Source organism: Oreochromis aureus, linkage group 1 (assembly GCF_013358895.1).
Source record: "Oreochromis aureus strain Israel breed Guangdong linkage group 1, ZZ_aureus, whole genome shotgun sequence".
Taxonomy (NCBI): Eukaryota; Metazoa; Chordata; class Actinopteri; order Cichliformes; family Cichlidae; genus Oreochromis; species Oreochromis aureus.
The window spans coordinates 38666826-38686417 of NC_052942.1; the positions used below are offsets into that span (position 1 = coordinate 38666826).

At 44.7% G+C, this 19592-nt stretch overlaps 1 protein-coding gene across 5 annotated transcripts in view; it reads right to left on the reverse strand.

The window, feature by feature from the left end:
* Positions 1-19592, reverse strand: part of vps13c (vacuolar protein sorting 13 homolog C) — a 50305-nt gene that overhangs the window by 23081 nt on the left and 7632 nt on the right. For 4 of the 5 annotated variants that reach the window (XM_039613626.1, XM_031743691.2, XM_039613619.1 and 1 more), the window contains 41 exons: positions 19482-19541; positions 19230-19310; positions 18625-18682; positions 18357-18484; positions 18175-18281; positions 17910-18084; positions 17494-17556; positions 17277-17415; positions 17098-17198; positions 16560-16702; positions 16218-16410; positions 15878-15992; positions 15580-15716; positions 15028-15160; positions 14703-14820; positions 14476-14608; positions 14149-14221; positions 13928-14028; positions 13662-13815; positions 13447-13523; positions 12394-12453; positions 12047-12197; positions 11858-11974; positions 11660-11763; positions 10757-10924; positions 7130-7434; positions 5982-6129; positions 5797-5905; positions 5099-5232; positions 4751-4907; positions 4550-4629; positions 4368-4427; positions 3682-3838; positions 3334-3453; positions 3150-3253; positions 2803-2970; positions 2300-2604; positions 1545-1692; positions 928-1066; positions 553-671; positions 266-432 (listed from right to left, as the gene is read on the reverse strand). In XM_039613626.1, the coding sequence (XP_039469560.1) occupies positions 266-432; positions 553-671; positions 928-1066; positions 1545-1692; positions 2300-2604; positions 2803-2970; positions 3150-3253; positions 3334-3453; positions 3682-3838; positions 4368-4427; positions 4550-4629; positions 4751-4907; positions 5099-5232; positions 5797-5905; positions 5982-6129; positions 7130-7434; positions 10757-10924; positions 11660-11763; positions 11858-11974; positions 12047-12197; positions 12394-12453; positions 13447-13523; positions 13662-13815; positions 13928-14028; positions 14149-14221; positions 14476-14608; positions 14703-14820; positions 15028-15160; positions 15580-15716; positions 15878-15992; positions 16218-16410; positions 16560-16702; positions 17098-17198; positions 17277-17415; positions 17494-17556; positions 17910-18084; positions 18175-18281; positions 18357-18484; positions 18625-18682; positions 19230-19310; positions 19482-19541 (5309 nt within the window). The remainder of the gene's footprint in view (positions 1-265; positions 433-552; positions 672-927; positions 1067-1544; positions 1693-2299; positions 2605-2802; positions 2971-3149; positions 3254-3333; positions 3454-3681; positions 3839-4367; positions 4428-4549; positions 4630-4750; positions 4908-5098; positions 5233-5796; positions 5906-5981; positions 6130-7129; positions 7435-10756; positions 10925-11659; positions 11764-11857; positions 11975-12046; positions 12198-12393; positions 12454-13446; positions 13524-13661; positions 13816-13927; positions 14029-14148; positions 14222-14475; positions 14609-14702; positions 14821-15027; positions 15161-15579; positions 15717-15877; positions 15993-16217; positions 16411-16559; positions 16703-17097; positions 17199-17276; positions 17416-17493; positions 17557-17909; positions 18085-18174; positions 18282-18356; positions 18485-18624; positions 18683-19229; positions 19311-19481; positions 19542-19592) is intronic. The other variant, XM_039613638.1, reaches the window with a different exon arrangement.

The following is a 19592-nucleotide window of genomic DNA, read 5'->3' on the forward strand; positions in this document are numbered from 1 at the left end:
CAGTGCATGTTAACAGCAGTATGATCCTGCCGACTGATTGTAAATGTTACAAAACGTTGTGGAAACCTAAAAACCATCTTTGGGAAAAGGTAAAGGGGGCAGACTGGATATGGATCATATTCACTGTGCAGTGTGATCCGACTATGATTCTTCTTCTTCTCTAAAAAACAACTACAGACTATTTGACGAAGAACTCCATCAGTGATTGATCATGTCATCAACAAAACAGTCAGACAGACAGACAGAGAGATCACTTGACTCTTACCGTGAGGTGACCCTCTCCATGCCGGTCCTCAGGTCGTCCAGTGTGCAGGCAGTCAGCACTGTGCTCACCTCCATGCTGCCATTGTTTAGGATCTTCCCTGAAGTTTTTAGCAAGTGTAGGGCAAACTCTCCCAGTCTGAGGTCCTGCTGGTCCTGGAGATCTGAGGACTGCAATGAACAGGGACAACAGTCAGGAAGAATAACTAACACTTGCTTACTCGAACCACTGGACGAAGACCGTCCCACAGATATCAGTTTCTTTTCACGTCCTTGTTGTTTCTAACTGACCTGTTTGGGGTCGAGGTACAGAACCAGACCAAGAGACTCGATGTTGAAGTTAAACTTGACAGTCTCCAAAGTTTCATCATCCTCTTCACTGTGGCTCACAATTATCTTCCCAGCACCACCTGAGCAAGTAGAGCAAAGATGACATCAACAAAACAGTCAAACAGGGTTAAGAAACATTAAAGTGGATCTATTACACTCATTAACAACTCAATGTTTTTATTCTTGGACTTTAGAGCAGCTTAGCTTGATTTAAGGTTCAAAATAATCCTCGTCTATCTTAGATCAGATATATGTCATCAGTCAGACACAGAAACCAGACAAATATCAGGGTTCAACTCTGGATGAGTGAATATCTGAACATGAACTCAATCGGACCTGTCGGGGTGGTTCCAGGTGCTTGAACCTGCAGACTGGTCTCCTGCCGGGCTGCGGTGGGCTCTGGGCCTCCGGCCTCTCCCAGATTCTCCATCAGGATTCTGAGCAGCACCTTCAGGTCATCTTGACTGAGCTTCACCTGCACAGACGCATCAGTTACTACTCAGTCTGTCTACAGCTGTGACCAGAATGAGGCTACGGCCAAAGACTGCTAGCCTAGCCTAAACCTGTGTCCTATTGGAGGTGTCTACGGAAACTACAGACCACAACAAACAAACAAACAAACAAACAAACAAACAAACAAACAAACTGCACCCAGCTTCCAAGTAACAAATGAGATCAGCAACGATATAACTCTACAGAGAGGACTGCCCTTAGGGGAAACTGTACCTTTGGTGGTTTACTTGTCGACTGGTTGTAAAAGCAAGAATAAAATCGTTAGTGGAATTTCTGACTTATTTTATTCTATGGAGAAAGATTACCACATACGTATTAAACACCAACCATACTGTACAGCTACTCTGTTTTTTTTTTGTCATCTTTTAATCCGGGAAAGACTTTTGGTTACAGGTTTAATAATGTAACAAGCATACATGTTAACTTCCTCTTCCTCCTACCTTCATGGGTTTCAGATCTCCATCGATTACCACAGCAGCCATCTTCTTGTACCAGGAAGCTGCCAAGTTTCTCTTGATGTTCAGGTGCAGGTTGACCGGTTCAAGCAGCTCTCTGCTGGGTTGTTTTGAGTCGGGCTCTAAGCAGGTCCTGGTCCACAACAGGAAGGAGTCAATGTGCTTACAGGAAAAACTAATCAAAGTCTGCATATATAAACAAAAGCTTCCCCTTCAAAGCTTTCTCCTTTGCACCTTTGTTTCAAGCATGACTGCAATATCCCTGGAATTCCCGATCTGACGACTTGCACATGAAGTTTCATCCTTTTTCTCATATTGACCAGCAAATTCAAAGTTCGCTAACACACAGGAGAAGCATCGATGTGCAGATTCAGGTGGCCAGATTGGGTCTTCCTCCAAGGTTGCATGACTCTGTAGGTTCTCAGTCACTAAAGGTCACGGTAGTCTTAGGAGCTTAAAAAGACATTGAAACCTCTCACGTCTCATCCAAGAGGTTTCCTTCAGTTCTAAAACATTTAAAAACTGAAGAAGCTTCTTGGTGAAACAGACTTAAAGGAGTCCAGTCGCCATCTTTTTAAGCTCCTAAGACTTCCTTTAAGGTCCCGTTCTAAGAACAGCTTTCATTATTGACATTAAGGATTTCAGTCTTCAGATTCTTTCATTTCAATTTGTAAAATCTTAGTCAACACCATTAACCTTTCTGCCTGTGGCTCAAGTCCTTGAGGCTTTGTTTCACTGACCTGGAGAGTTTCACCTTCGTCAGCTGGACATCCATATTGTCAATAACAGCTGGCAGCGGACATCCTGTGACATCCAGCAGAGAGAAGCTGTTCCCAACGGTAATCAGACCCAGGTCCACCTCCAGAGCATTGTAGGAGGTGGAAGACTGTGGTATGATGACGAGTGGGGCCTTAAGGTTGATGTCCATGGACAGACGGAAGCTCTTCTGGGCGAGGTCACGAACGCTGGACGCGGCCTTCTCTGCTGCCTGAGCCGTCGCGGCGCTCAGAGCTTCTTTAGCAGTCTGGAAGTTGTTGGTGAAATTCTGCAGGAAAATTAAAAAAATTAAGAATAAAAAAAAAAAAAAAAAAAAAAAATCACAACATTAATACTGAGAAAGAAAAACATACTATGTAAATCAAACAGGGAGGAGGGAACACAAATCACAAACCAGATGCAGATAAGCTGCTCAGGTCAAACTAAAAACAGTTCTACAAACTTTCAATCATCATGTGCGACTCACCAGCAGGGACATGAAGAACTTGTGCAGGTAAACCACCTGGATGCAGCCCACATTTAACTTCACTTTGCCGTCAGTTTTGGAGGTGTCGGTGTAGCCAGCGCCCTCTGTGGCGTTAGGGGTCAGACTCATGCTGAAGCTGAACACCTCATTACCCACGATGGAGATGGCCTGAAGCACGATCGGAGGGAAACTGTCAGCTCACACAAGAACACAAACACAAGAGGGCAGGAAGAAGCAGTCCCGGGGTATCGGGATAGTCTTTGTGACGGAAGCATGAAGACGTTATGAGCTTTGACACAATGGAGGGAAGAGCCTTAAAGCATTCTTATATAAGACAACTTACTGACCTTCTTGTGGAAGCTTTTGGGATCAACGTTTAGAACAATGAAGTCTCGCAGGCCGCCTGATATATGAGTCTGAGGTCCTTGCATCAGCAGCGAGCCATCAATACCTGAGGAGCACAGCAGGTGTGTTACATCAGGTTTGGTAGTGAAAACTTACAGAAAACAAAGTTCGGCTCCGATTAAGTACCTTGGATCTTGATGTCGGCCATGTTGCACGACTGGTCACACACTAGGACGTTGAAGGCCCCGAGAGCCATGACCACCTTCAGGTCTATGACCTGAGAGTCTACAGGTGACACCAGGGCAGCTGCAGGAGAAACATAAAACATGACATTGAGTTTTAGGTCAGACTCACATTATACGTGTGTGTGTGTGTGTGTGTGTGTGTGTGTGTGTGTGTGTGTGTGTGTGTGTGTGTGTGTGTGTGTGTGTGTGTGTGTGTGTGTGTGTGTGTGTGTGTGTGTGTGCGCGCGTGTGTGTGCGCGTGTGTGTGCGTGTGTGTGTGCGTGTGTGTGTGTGCGCGTGCGGTACTGACTGGACTTCGCAGAAACCGTCTTATCCTCCGTCTTCGGTCGGACTTCTTTCTCTGGAGATGGAACGCTGCCGCCGGATGACAACGCCGTTGACAGGAAGTTAATGGCTGACAGCAGAGCTTCGGTGTGAAGCATGACGTCGAGTGAGGTGAAAGTCACCTACGACCCAAGAGGAAAGCTGATGCATTTTAGTGGTTCTCAAAAATGTGCAACACCTGGGATGTGTGACAGATCTTAGTCCCGTGGTGCCACGTTCATCATTGGTATTTTGCCAAAAGCAGACATGATCATTTCAGTCCTGTGCAAACTGGTATTTCGTTAGGTTACGTTTCCCTGTTCTACCTCTCGTCACAAATAAAGGTTTTGTTGTTAGACAGCGTAGAGAGGCATTCATAGAAAGAACAGGCTCAAATCTATCAGAGCAGGATGACGTGACGTGGAGCATTTTTTGTGTCTGTGTTGTAAATTTGAGTAAAACGCAGGCGTGGCTGATGCAGTGTGAAAATGCTGCACACAACACAGACGCAGGAGGTTTTTTCTAAATCAGACAAATCAACCTGGTAACACTAGATCTGTGCAAACAGGTCTAAAGTCAAGTTTGCATTTCCTTTAGTGTTCAACACGACCATGAGATGTGCAGAGGTGATACTGTACTGATCTGCAGGTGTGTGGATGAACTATGACTCACATTGATCAGCTGCTCGGTGTTTTTGTAGATGGTGGAGAAGTTTGGTCCGGCACGGTCGGCCTGATGAAACAAACATTTCAGGCTGATTAAAAACTGCTGAATCTCAAACCGTCGACCCCGCACGTAGTTCTCGCCTCCACCTCCCGTGCATGAACAGGTAATCTGATCACATGTGACCTCACCTTACAATACTCCACTTTGAGCAGTTCAGCTCCAGACTCGACTGAAGAGCTGATGAGGCACAGCGGCTCCCCACTTGAATCTAAACCAGAAGAGACCAAAGCTGTCACATCATCAACATGGTTGACCGCACACACACAACCAAAGAAACCAGTACAGACACACTTGTGTCAGTAAACCCTGGTGTGCTGTAACGCTCTGACCTTTGAACTCGAGGCACTTCAGGGCGATTTTCCGGATGTATGTTGCTGCGCACATGTCGTATTTTCTGACTTTTGTGTTAATGCCCATGTGGGCGACGTGAAAGACCAGGAAAGGGGACTCCTTCTGTTCCTTTGGCTTTTTCAGAGTCAGAAGCACCTTAAGAGAAGATGCAGAAAACACATTCAGATGACAGCAGAGCGCCAACACGTTGGAGCAACAATGAATGCAAAATTTTGTATCTGTTCAGACGGAGAATGATCTTTCAGACTCTAAAGTCTCCACAGACTGATGTTCTCTTGAAACAGAGGAAGAGTGAGTCAGACTGTGAGCTCTGGCAGATTTTGTACCTCTTCCACTTCAAAGTTGAGGAGAACACTGATGGTGTTTTCATTCTGAATTCCATTGGTTGCGGCCACCACACCAATAGAAGCTGATGGTAATGACACCACATCTACCAGCTGCTCTGCAAGCTCTGCTTTCTCTGTGGAAGCAAAGCGGTGATTAAAAATCATGCATGTGTGTTCAGATCTTCTTTTTCATGTCTCACTAATTAAAGTAGCGATCAAGTTCTTGCATAAGAACTGCTCGTCATGGCCGCTCAAACATCAACTTTGCTGTTAAAGCGACCCGACTTTAACACTAGCGATAAATGAACTTTTACTGAAATGCTCCGAGGCTGCTGAGGGAGGATGCTCATGCCATCGTCTGTGCAGTTTCAATGCCTTGAAAAAGTAAACACTGGTCTCCACCCACCACCACCTGCTCACCAGACATGTGTCCCTGCAGCTCTGTCCTTTTGCTGAATGAACCAGACAACATTTTATCGTACAGATGAAAGAAGGCAGTACTAGATATTTGTTTAATTTGAAAGTCATAGAACATAACATGGTTAAAACTTGCTCCTGGGTTCCTCACAGTACTACTGGAGTAAGGATCTGGTTAAGTCCAAAGATAATCACTTCAGCTGTGTCTGAATTTAAAAGTTGAAAATGACTTTTCTCCAACTTATTTCATTTCCCATCATGTGCTGTGAGAGTGAACTTACCTTGGGCCACCTGTCTCTTCACATCCATGCTGTGCTCTTTGTTCCCCTCTCCAATGTTCTCTACTAGAATCTTCATCAGTACACCAAGGTCTTCCTCACCCAGACTCATCTGATGGACACACAAAGATTTATGTCTCACTCGGTCTGAATCCTGGTTCAGCCAACAGTAAACAAGAGAGACCTACATTTAGGGACCGGAGCACTCCCTGGACCTGGACTCCGGGAATCTTAGAGAACCAGGAAGCAGCCAGGTTTCGGGTGACAAGCAGCTCCAGGTTGATTGGCTGAAGGATCTCGATGTCTGGCAGAGAGAAGTCTCGCTTCAGTGTGGTTCTGAAAGCACAGCAGGAATCTGTTTTTATCTACTGGACCTTCGTCATATTTCAGTGCAGCTCAGAGGAGAAACATTTCCCATCTCCTGGTGTGCACATCGACGCCATTTCTAAATCCTAGTGAGGTCTAAACAACCTGAGTTTAGCTGTATTTAAACCAACAAACACAATTAAGCAAAAGCAGAACTGCTTCCATCCCTGCTCACAGACAGTTTGACAGTTCCTGTTAAATCCAGAATTGAATTCAAAATCCTGCTCCTCACATACAAGGTCTTAAATAATCAGGCCCCATCTTATCTTAATGACCTTGTGGTACCATATCACCCTATTAGAGCACTTCGCTCTTGCACTGCAGGCCTACTTGTTGTTCCTAGAGTATTTAAAAGTAGAATGGGAGGGAGAGCCTTCAGTTTTCAGGCCCCTCTTCTGTGGAACCAGCTTCCAGTTTGGATTCGGGAGACAGACACTATCTCTACTTTCAAGATTAGGCTTAAAACTTTCCTTTTTTCTAAAGCATATAATTAGGGCTGGACCAGGTGACCCTGAATCCTCCCTTAGTTATGCTGCAATAGACGTAGGCTGCCGGGGATTCCCATGATGCATTGAGTTTTTCCTTTCCAGCCACTCACTGTGTGTTAATAGACCTCTCTGCATCGAATCATATCTGTTATTAATCTCTGTCTCTCTTCCACAGCATGTCTTTCATCCTGTTTTCCTTCTTCACCCCAACCGGTCGCAGCAGATGGCCCCGCCCCTCCTGAGCCTGGTTCTGCCGGAGGTTTCTTCCTGTTAAAAGGGAGTTTTTCCTTCCCACTGTCGCCAAAGTGCTTGCTCATAGGGGGTCATATGATATGATTGTTGTGTTTTTCTCTGTATTTATTATTGTGCGATCTATTGTACAATATAAAGCGCCTTGAGGCGACTTTTGTTGTGATTTGGCGCTTTATAAATAAAATTGAATTGAATTGAATTGAGTTTATTCACATTTCTTCTGTTGTTACCTGGACAGTTTCAGCTGCGTCAGCTGGACATCCATCTTCTCCACCACAGCTGGCAGAGGGAAACCCTCCGCCGGCTGCAGAGAGAAGCTGTTTCCCACCGTGATCAGACCCAGATCCACCACCAGAGCATTATAGGAGGTGGAGGACTGGGGGATGATGATGAGTGGGGCCTTCAGCTTGATGTCCATGGACAAACGGAAACTCTTCTGGGCAAAGTCTCGAACACTCGACGCGGCCTTCTCTGCTGCCTGAGCAGTTGCGGCGCTCAGAGCTTCTTTAGCGGTCTGGAAGTTGTCGACGAACATCTGAAGAACAAAAGCAATCAGGTGTAAGATGATGGACTCCCCAGATGTGGAGTAGACTTAGAGAGACGCCATGAGGGAGCAAGTCAGAAGGGCCAATGTGAGGCGTTCACTGTCTGCACAGTGCACAGGTTCATTTCTGTTTCACAAACCTTCCCAGGGATATGAACCTCATGCTGATGGCAGTCTTTAAAGTTGCTGCATTTACACATCAGCTAACACTTAAATTCACGAGTTGAAATCAAGACGTAGAAACTACATTAGTTACATTTTTTGAGAGGGTTTAATATTGTAAATATCGAGCTGAGTGTAGAAGTTAAAAGGTTCATATCACGACTGACATATGAAACAAGAATGAAGGTCAAACTCCTTTTAAGGAGACGTCACACAGGCAAAGGTCATGTGACTGACGGGGGGGTGGCAGTGAGGGTGTGGGGGGATAATGAGGGCAGCTGAGTGATTTGCATAGCACATATGGAGGACGTGAGCTCTGATTACTGTCAGATGTGGTGCATGAAAAGCATTCCTCCTTCTGTCATCTCTCCCTGTGTCCGTGCTCACACTGCCAAACATTCAGAGCGGTTGTTTTGACCATCTCCTGGTCTCAGACGGGTGGCGTTCAGGGTTTTGGGGGACTCCCTGTCTCAGTCTCATGTGCTTTGTTTCAGTAACAGTTTGGTGGAATTTTGGTAAAATATGCAAACAATCACAGGTGGAAACACGCTCACTGAGGATGATTCTGCTGAACTGTCAACTATCCAACAATTTGTAACCGCCGGGATTTCTATTTCACGCAGGTGGAGTTTCCCTTTATACTGCAAAATCAGATAGTGAACGCACCCTAAAGAAATCCATAAAACTGCATTGACAACGAATATAAATGCCCAATATGATAACTACACCCTACGCCTGCCCTCTTGTCCTGCTTGCTCTTGGAAAAGAGATTTTACCTGGACAAACAAAAGGATAATGAAACAATTAAAATTAAAAGTAGCATTTTAGAAAAATGAAAGTGAAGCAAGCCCTGTGCAGTTTTGTGAAATCCAACAGCTGAAGTTTGTATTTAGTAAAGCTGATTTTAAGTTTAACTGCTTTAATAGTGACAATTTTGCCATCGCTCTGCCAGGAAGCATCAGGTTGAGCTCAGGCTTTGTAAAAAGACTGAAATGAGTTTCCTGCTTCTTAAACATATGAATACACTTCCTTATTTACTTCTTTCTATATTTTAATTTATAAAAAAAGAAACTGGTTCCAAATAGATGATCCATTATACCAGGGGTCGGCAACTCCAGGCCTCAAGGGCCGGTGTCCTGCAGGTTTTAGATCTCACCCTGGGTCAACACACCTGAATCAGATGATTAGTTCATTACCAGGCCTCTGGAGAACTTCAAGACATGTTGAGGAGGTCATTTAGCCATTTCAATCAGCTGTGTTGGATCAAGGACACATCTAAAACCTGCAGGACACCGGCCCTCAAGGCCTGAAGTTGCTCACCCCTGCAGTATAGTCAGTTAATCATCACTCTGTTTATGAGTTAAGGACAATGTGTCATCTGAGGTCAGACGGATTCATATTCTCTAAAGTTATGAAATGAGAAATAACCACAGATGTGATGAGGAGCTGGTCAAAGAAAGCATGAGCAGAGAGTATATTTAAAGTTGTCTTTTTGTCACTTCCTTTCTCCCTCAAAGTTAAACCTTGTCACATTGTGTCATTCAGATTAACCCGCGTCTACGACCAACAAGTAAAAGGTAGAGGCGGGGGTTAATCCGCTCACAGAGACGGGGTCCCTCTGGGACGTTACACCTGATGATATTTAAGCTGGGGGTGCAGCGGTGTTGTCGAGTGAAGCTAAAGCAGAAGGTTTTGTGCAGTTCAGAGGTGCATGCTGGATGCTGTACCTCGTCACCAGATGTATACTGAAAGCTAAAAGAAGCCTGCAAGAACAAAACACATCAACAAGACAAGAAAGATGAGAGACAACAAACTGCAGAGAAAAGTCATGCAACAGGGAACAAGACATCTCTGATTGGACTCTACAGTACACACAGCCACAAACACATCAGAGAAGTTCACCGAGTTTAAACTAAAGCCGATTCCCGAGGACTGTCCTGCACACATTACAGTGACAGCTGCAGGCAATCAAAAGCAACTGTACATACAGTACACAGAGTACAATACAGTTTCATTTCAGAGTGACACGGAGCCGATTTCTGTCCATCCCTACCCAAGGCAACTCTGTGCATTTTGCAGAGGTCAACCACATAAAATGAAATTCAAAATTAACTAATCAAAGGTTGGAATGGGGTTATAGACCACCATTAAGGAGCAGCAGCGGTTGTGTTCTGATACGGAGGAGACTTCAAAGACTTACAGAGGGACGTTTCATGTATTCATCTCACAAGGACTGCCTCACTAATAAATAAAATCAACTGCATGTTTGTGAAAAAGCTCATGCTAATTTTCATTCTGAAGAACAGGAGATAAGGCAAAGCAGAGAATTTTGGAAATTCTGCTTGAATACGAAAAAGAAGTTGAAGCAAAAAAATATGTTTTTTCTTATATTATATTCTTATACTTTAAGTATAAATGCTTAATTGATATCCTAGAGGCATGTCAAAATTGCTGCCAAGTGTTGAGAGCTGCTTCTGTAAAGGACTTTGACCACATTTCCTACGTAAGAAATCCTGCAGCAGCTGCAAATGTGACCGCCCATGAGTTCACACTGATCACAGAGCGGCAGGGTGAGATTTGGGCCACACGGTGTTACGGGTAATATAACGTAGATTGATTAGGAAGCATGTCAGACTGTTCACGGTATCCTGAGCTGAAACCCTGTTTGTGCTGCAGACCAGAGGAGACGCAGACGTCGCCTGAAGCTCTGCAGATGTGTGAGCGTGGACTGCTGGATCATAGAGGACATTGGTCACACACAGACAAAGGCAAAGACTACAGTTCTGTAGTTAGTGACTGTGTTAAGTTGAAGAGCACAGAAACAAACGCAACACACTCACAACAAATGAAAAGGAAACTAATACTTCGATATAGGAACGGACTGAGAAGCCAAATGAAAGAAGAGCTCACATCGCATTTAAACACTGAAATGTGTGCTTACAGGAATGTGTTCAAGAATAAAAGTGTGCGTGTGCGCATCACATGCATTTGTGTATTTATATGTTAACCTATAAGTAACATCACAATCAGGAGGGCAACCATAACCAGGAGCCCGACGGCCTCCACACAGAGACAACAGTCATCTGGCTTTTTAGGGATCGTCTGTGTGGAGGTCCGGGCTGAATGTGTAGAGAAATATGACGCTCCTTACCAGCAGAGACATGAGGAAGTTGTGCAGGTAGATGATGTGGATGCAGCCCAGGCGCAGGGTGACCTTCCCGTCCACCTTCGACATGTCGCCGTAGCCGTCACCCTCGGTTGCCCCGGGAAACAGAGAGAGTTTAAAGCTGAAGACCTCCTCACCCATGATGGACACTGCCTGCAGGGTGAAAAAGACCACAGCGGCACGTTTCATAACTCGAGACTGAGTACAGAACTTATCCTAGTACTGAAAGATCCCAGCTGACTTTTTACAGAGAAACACAGACACTTAAATGCACACAAACTTCTAAAGTAGCTTCTTTTCTGAAGCAGATCAGATCATATATTGTGGCACGTATACTGTTACTATGACAGATGCTCAGGCTTCAGACTGCTTGAAAACCTCTGCTTTAGACAACTTATATTCACTCCTGGATCTGTATGACATCAGTGAGAATGGATCTCTCTGTTATGGTTGTCTCGGGGAACCAGCTGTGGCTGACAGTTAATGCTGTTAAAACCTTCCTGCTTATGAGAGGCAGGGCCTGAAAGGAAGGGGAGTTAAGCAGCTTGTTTCAGGCTCAACAAAGATTACAGGATTTCAAGAATGAAAATATAGAGCCGGAAATGAGTAATCCACTTGAAATCAATGTTAAACATCCTACTTAATGATCTGAGAACTCTGTCTTTCTACCGTCTTTAGAATGGAATACAATAGAATGCCTTTTATTGTCACTATACACATGTACAATGAGACACAGAGCATCTCCTACTCTGACCTGTGGGAAAGAAAGCGGGGTGAGGTGCACAGTTCTGCGGCACTACATAAATATGAACAGTACACAAAAATATCAAATGTACAAATACACTGTGGAAACATGAAAGTGTTCCAGCAAGTTTTCCCGCTGCAGACCTTTCTGTGGATGGTATTGGGGTTGACGTCTGTGACCACGATGTCTCGCAGCCGTGCGAACACCTCCGTCTCCTTCGGCTGCACCAACACATACGCGTCGATTCCTGCAGGGAGGTCACATGACAACAATTTATGCTTCATCGTGTGCCGTCAGCGTGCCCGTGCTTTCAACTCTCACTTCAGCTCAGGTGTTCGCACCTTGGACTCTGATGTCAGCGATGCTACGGCGGTCATCACACACCTCCACGTGGAAACAACCCAACATGGCGGACAACTTGAAATTGAATATTCCTGCATCCTTAGCGCCTTTAGATACTGCAGAGAACGAGAATCCTATTAGATGAAGAATATTCAAGACACACCTGTAACCAGATGGTTAAGCCTCACCTCTCCGGCTCTTTCCCGTCTTCTCCACCTGCTTTTTGACATCTTTCTCTTTGTCTCCGCTGAACTGTGACGGCATGGCGTTGTTCAGGTAATTGATGGTTGAGAGCAGAGCTTTAGTGTGAAGGAGGAAGTCCAGAGAGGAAAACTCCACCTGAAACAGCAGCAGGGAGACACCCGAGAGGAAGCATGACATCATGACCTGTGAGCCACTATTTGTTTCAGAGATAAAACATCTGAACCCACAATTTTTAAAGCACTTCCTGGACAGGAAATAATCCCTGAATGACCAACTGAATGACTAAACGCTGATTTTAACAGTGGAATAAAAGAACCGCTGGCCCACTCACCTTCAGCGTCTGCTCAGTGTTTTCAAACAGTGTCTGGAAGTTGGGACCGCTGGGGTCGGCCTGCAACCACAGAGACACAAAAACACGTTCAGCGGGTTCATGTTTCTGTTTGCTGGATAAAAGGCCGATTCTGAGTATGTTACAGGACTGATACAGCGCCAGGCAAAACGATCTGAACTGTGGTGTTCTGGGCCATTTTTGGTCACATCAACACAATCTTCACTCACCACCACGACCCCACTTACTACATGATTGTGACCTGCCCCAAATGTGTGTGTCTATTATGTGTTAATAGACACACACATTTGCATTCAATCATACTTCTTATTAATCTCTGGCTCTCTTCCACAGCACGTCTTTTACCCTGTCTTCCTTCTTTCGCTCCAACCGGTCGCAGCAGATGGCCCCGCCCCTCCCCGAGCCTGGTTCTGTCAGAGGTCTCTTCCTGTTAAAAGGGAGTTTTTCCTTCCCACTGTCGCCAAAGTGCTTGCTCATAGGGGGTCATATGACTGTTGGGTATAATTGTAGGGTCTACATAACAATATAAAGCGCCTTGAGGTGACTGTTGTGGTGATTTGGCGCTGTATAAATAAAACTGAATTGAAATTGATATGAAAAATTAAAAATAAAGTTCAAGGATCATGTTTTGGAACAGTGGAGGAGTACAAGTGGAAACAGCTGGATTTCCACAGAGATCTAAAAATACACGACATGAAGGAAACCGTATGGACATCCACGAGAAGATCGCACTTGTATACTGGTAACTGTTAATATTAAGGTGTATACAATCTAAGCTGTCCCACTGTTTGGTTTAAACTTTAACAACTAAGCATTGCTGTACTGGGAGTACTCTGGATTTTTTTTATTAAAAAAATAAATAAATAAATAATACTAATTAATAATGTGCTAAAATTCAAATACTATTTGCATTAGCAGTGTAAGTGTGTCCATGCCCTAAAATGAGTGAAATATCTGAGGAGCAGGATCACCAGCAGTGAGATCCAGTGCTACGCGTAGACCACGCTGTGGACCTGGTGATGTGTTTAGTCTTACCTTGATGAACTCCACCTTCAGCAGGTTGGCGCCCTGCTCCGAGGAGCTGATCAGGTGGAGAGGCTGTTTTGTACCACCTGAAACAACAAAAACACATTTTTTTTAAAACCAGAACAAAAACATCATGACTACAAATGGAGACTATGAACAGGTACACGGCACAAAAGAAGTAGCATCATAAGTTTCAATTATGATGTTAACAGCATCTGTGTTACCTGGCAGGTCGCAGTAGTCGAGCATGACTCGTTGCAGATACGAGGTGACGCTCAGGTCGAAACTTCGTTTCTTCCCTTCGGCTCCCAGGTGACAGATACTGAAGGACAGGAAAGTCTTCTCCTGTTCCACCTGCCGGGTCAGCTCCACCAGCACCTGAACACATCACGCGCTGCTCGGTCACAGGTTCCCATTTAACATTAGGACACCCCACCCCCTCCTCATGGATCACATGATGACCTCACATGAGAGCCAAACATACACACACCTCTTTGACTTCAAACTTGAAGTGAACATCAGTGAGATCCTCCACAGTCGAGCGCTGATGATCCTCATCTGTTGATTTCTCACTGGTGTCTTCATCCGAATCTGAACATAAATTACGCACGACAGCATCAGTCACAGCCCGCAGCGTCGTACAGCGTAGCTTTAAAGCTTTTAATTTAAAAAAAACAAACAATAGTCAGTCGAAATGCACCAAGCACTTACCCATTTCCATGGAGTCGAGGAGGGTGGGGTGAAGGTCCAGTGCTCGCGGTCTCACCTCCACCAACGGCAAGACCTGCAACAAGAATCGCCAAAACACGGTCAGCTCAATATCGAAGTGCAGGTAACTCTCACTACCCAAAACACCCCTCTAACATCCCTCAGTCCTCACCCTTGACCTCCCCATCACTCCCCAAACTTTCATCTGACTCTACCACTCCCCAAATGTTTTTGCTCTGATGTTTCCATCATCACTCACTCCTCTAATCCGAATATATCCTTTCTATATCAGTGCATAGCTGCAAGACGAACGGTCTGTACCAAACGTACCTTCTGTGTTGGGGTGGATGGCGAGGAGTCCACGTTGGGTAGAGGGATGCCGTCGACCAGCTCGAGGACACTGTGGATCTTCTGGTCTGAGATCTTAACGTGTAGCAAAGGCAGCTCGCCCGATACCTTAAACCTGAAACGCCAGAAATGATTCGGATAACGTGCACAGGTGAGCGCAGACGAGTCAGCAGAGAATTTGAACACCTGTTCACCGGTGGGAATCATACCTGGGCATCCTGGCATCCTTTTCCACCATGCACTTGGCCAAATTGAGAGTGAGATCCATCGGCTGGAGGATGTGTTGGAATGATGAACCCTGCTGCCGTGCTACCTTCCAAGCCTCACCTGCAATCAGGTCACGACAAATTAAGTAAAAATGATAACAGATGTAATCTGAAAACACAGTTCACCTACTGGCCACTTTGTTAGGTACACCTGTTCTACTGCTCATTAACATAAATATGGTAAATGAGCTGGTACTTATATGCCTTATATGTATTCATTACTTGCACTTTTGTGTATGTGTAGCTCTGTTGTTGTGCGCTGATGTACCTGACTTGCTGTAGAGCACTTGAACTCGGCTCAGCTTCATGCTGTATCTGTCATAGGCTCGATCCATGATTTCCTCCAGAGACGAGAAGGAGGAAGTGGACGACCGGATGCCACTTTGATCAACACTGTTTAACTACAGACCAACAAATACACACTAGTGTTAAGTGACAGGCTGTAGTGCAGGCCTGTAAACACTCATGCTGTCTTATCTGTTGCACTACAAGCTGTAAGGTCAAACCACAAAACATTTATGAGGCCAGTTCTATAAAAGCAAAAACCCAAGCAGACCAGGAATTTAGGAAAAAAACTGTAAAATATCCAGAAGTTAATCTCTACAAAATGGAAATTTTTATGAGATACAGCTGATTTTTTTTCTTAAGGTCAGTATGTGTACATCTATTATTTTTATAGTTAGAGAATATTAAAGAAACTGCGTATCATCATGAAAATAAATAATCATGAAATCATCATGAAAATATTTAAAAAAAGAAAAAAGAAAAAAAAAAAAGGTATTTTCATCTTAAAAGCAGGGGTAAAACTAAAAGGACTGACCTGGAAGCAGCCAAAGTCCACGATAATGAGGTCTGACGTGCTGCTGTAGAAGCCCGACTTTGGCAACAGCAGATAGGACGGTTTCAACTCGATCCTCAGGTCCAGGACCTTTCTGGTCTCAATGATGTGAGACAAACCTGCAGAGACATGAATCCCTCAAAGTCCTGGTATGGACCGAATAGTCCTGATCATCATAAGACTACAGGACATGTTCAGCCGTGACGACAACAGCCACCTTACCGAACCTCTTCACCTCCTTCACCGTAACTGCTGGTTTGAACAGAAAATAGTTACTGACCTGTGGCAGTTTTCTCTTTGATCTCCTCCAGTTTGGAGAGTGTGGCCGTGGTCAGGACCTCCAGATCCAGACCTTTCTCTGTCTTAAAGAAGTCGACGATACTGTTGACTGTCAGCTGAAGGATAAAAACACAGAGAGAGAGACAGGAGTCATAAGAAACAACCATCTTTGACTTCCCAGAGACACTTTAATGGGTTAAAACTGTAGAAGAAGAAGAAGAAGAAGCAGCAACAGACACCAGTAAGACTAATAGAAACTAAATGAACGTAACATATGAAAGAGAAGCAGCTTTCATTCACTGTGAAAGGTGATCTTAGGCAAACGTGATCATAACGATTACCGCATCATAGATGATCTCCACAGGCTGAGACTTGACTCTGAGCAGCTGGTCACCGGTGCTTTCCTCGGGGTTCAACTCAAACAAAACGCTGAGCAGAGACGAGGACGAATCGCCCATTGAGGCGATGAGTGAGGGCGTCGCCCCCTGCTGCTGCAAACCAGTAACAAACCAGTGCTGCAAGGTCGTCTCCACCCTGCAGCAGAGCAGGGTCAACACAAATACGAGTCAGACTGACATGGATACCCCGAGCAATTTAAACAGACAACACCTTCCACCAAAAGAAGCACTAGAGTATTTCAGCAGGTTGATTTATTTCATGCGTGTAAAATAAAAACCCCTGACCTGATGGCCTGAGCTCCGGGCCTCTGAGAGATTTTTGTCTTGAGGTCGATCATCTGGACCTTGAGGATCTCCGGTACATTGGGTTCCTCTCTGACCGTCACCGAAGTCCTCAGTAGTTGGAAATTGACGATCACAGCTACATACTGAAACAGACAAGTTCACGCCAGCTCAGTGTTACCACAAAGTCTGGGTCCTGCTTCAAGTAAAGTCGGGTATTTTTAAATCTGCGCTTCATTTGACATTTGTGGGCGTGTAAATGATGAAAAACAAATAAAATGTCTATAATTAATCAGCCGCTGAGTGAGGATGCTGTAGCTGGCTGTTGCATGATTGTAGAAGCGTGTAGAATATTTAAAAGTAAAAATGCTTCTTTGCATAGACACCTCACACAGTTAATCCAAGTATCAGATTTTTACAACAGGATAATTAAAACTGAGTGTTTACTTGGATATAGTTTGCGGTGATAAGGGTGCTAAAGGCAACAATGGGAAACTTGAACTATAAAGCCCACAAGCATGCAGATTGCAGGTGTGTTTACCTGTTTGGGTAAAGCCAGATTGTGAGAGCTGCCACTGTACCCGATGGCTGTGTACAGCTTTTCCTTCTCCTCTGCGGTCATGATTTGGTCGAGTCCTGAACCTGAACAACAGCAGACACACTTTCAGCCGTCAGTTTGGACAGAGCGAGGTTTTTAAGGCGAATCTGAATATCACTTACTCTCTGGCTCTTTGCTCTCCTCTGGCGCCTGCTCCTCCTTTTTAGCCTTCTTCCCAAATAAGCTGCTGAAGAAACCTCCTCCCTGCTTTTGTCCCGCCGCCGCCTTCTTCGCCGCCACCTTCTGTCCTGATCTGATCACCTGCGGGGGGAAGACGAGCACAGGGTGTATTAGTCGGCTTGAACTCTCCTCTGGTTTAATTCCAGTCATTGTGTTTACCTCCATGTGTGCCTGTTGTCGGCCCAGAGTGATGTTGAACACATCCAGAACTTTCTCGAGATTCTGGAGGAGCAAACAGCAGGGAAACAGCAGCAGGTGCAGGTGAGCAAAGTTCAGCTTCTTTATGAGCTCTTACTGGCAGGCAAAATACTCATAATTAGGGTTCATTAGTTACATTTAGTAACATACAGATTAATTCCTGAAAAATGCACAAAAACAGAAATCACACACATGTGATCTTAAGTTACTTCATCTTCAGCAGAGTGGTTTGTGTACTTGGTGGAGAGGAAATTTCCACGTGACACTGTTAGCTCTGACGGGAATTTACTCGCCACCACAGCTACATGTGAGCGACTGTGGTTTCTGCTGGGCGTGTGCTCTGTTTAAGCTTGGCGCTGCTGTACAGACACCTTTACCTGGACTTGTTGCTCAGTCTCCTGGCTCACTTTGCCCTGGCTCAGCAGTTTGGTCTTGTAGGCGTTCTTGTAAGCCTTCAGGTTCTCCCGATGATGTTTGATGTTAGACCAGGACCACATGTGTGAACGGGGGTGGACGTGGACCTCCATAACGCTGTTGAAGCCGTACTTCCACCTGAGAGAGGCAGAGGAAACAAATATTCGTGAGTTTCTGAGTCGATTTTGTCCACTGTTCATCTCCGAATTGTAATCTTTACAAACTGACCAGACTTTGGCATTTCCTTTGACTGGGACGTCCGGCCTGAACTTCCTGTAGGGGGCGTTCTTCACCATGCAGTCAATGGACTCCAGCAGCTCCACCATGGTGAGGTACTGTACAGGAAACCGAGGCGAACGTTTAGAGAACCGTCTCACCTGTCTACGCCTTCCATCTTGGTCTCATATTACCTGTGGTTTGGTCATCTCGATGGCAATGCTCTGGACCTCCAGCTGAAGATCTGCCTTTGGACTCTTCAGCTCCAGCTCAGCGCTCGGGTTGATGCATATTTTAGCCGAAGCGAAGATTGGTTTGAAAACTTCAGGGAGAAAAATATTTATGGGTGAGATTTGTGTGGATTTCACTGAAAGTAAAACGGTAAATACAGAAATGCAACACAACAGGGAGGCTGAACTATGTGAATGCTGTTCCTCCTTTCAAAAGAAGTGTTGAACTCACTGTACTGATAGTGAGGAAGCTCCTGGTCTTTAGTGCAAATCCCAGATTTTAGCTGGCCCTGCACGAGAGGAGGAGACAGACGATGAGTGATGATGAATGTTTCCTTCGACAACAGAATTAGGGTCACTCGGCTGACAGTTATGTACATTTGTGGCTCTCATCTTGCAAACTGTTAAAATTAATGCAACTTACAGTGTCTCCTTTTATGGCTGTAACCAACAAAGGGATTATTGCACGACTCTTCTCACAAAATGATGGAGATTACATCATTATTTGCTCAAATTAAATTAAAGGTCTAGGACTAAGCAACAGCTTATAGCTGTAGTTAACATTTAGATGTCTTAGAATAAGAACGTACTCTGCAGTCCGGTAAGTCAGAAGAAATTCACAAAAGATATGAAGGTAAAGGTTTATTAAATTAAAAACCCAAATCTACAATCTAAATCCTGAAGTAGTCCGGCGGAAAGACCCGTGTTTTGATTCCAGGATGTTTGTATCTGATTATCTCTGTTCACTTATCATTTATTTTATTATTTATGTTTTATTCTTGTTATTCTTTTTATTGTTAATTAAGAATTAGATCAGAAGACTCTGTTCCCACTCACCACGATGTCCTCCCACGATCCTTTGTAGAAGATCGGACTGTTGACGTTCCAGTAAGCGCAGAGAGACTTCAGACTGCCGAGCTGCAGTAAACACATGAACAGCAGCAATCAAAATCATGGATCGATCCACATCACATGACCGATGAGCTCTTCTGCATTCTTCACACATGTGACATGCAATTTAAGCTTGAAGCTTACAAACACCAGATAACAAGGAACATAGAATTAGAGGGCAAGCAGAGCATCTGTCACCTTATAGATGATCTTTGCGGCTTCATTCAGGATGCACTCTTTCCAGGTCGCATCAGTGGTCTTAAGAAAAAAAAACAAAAAAAACAAAAAAAAAACCATCAAAGAAACCAC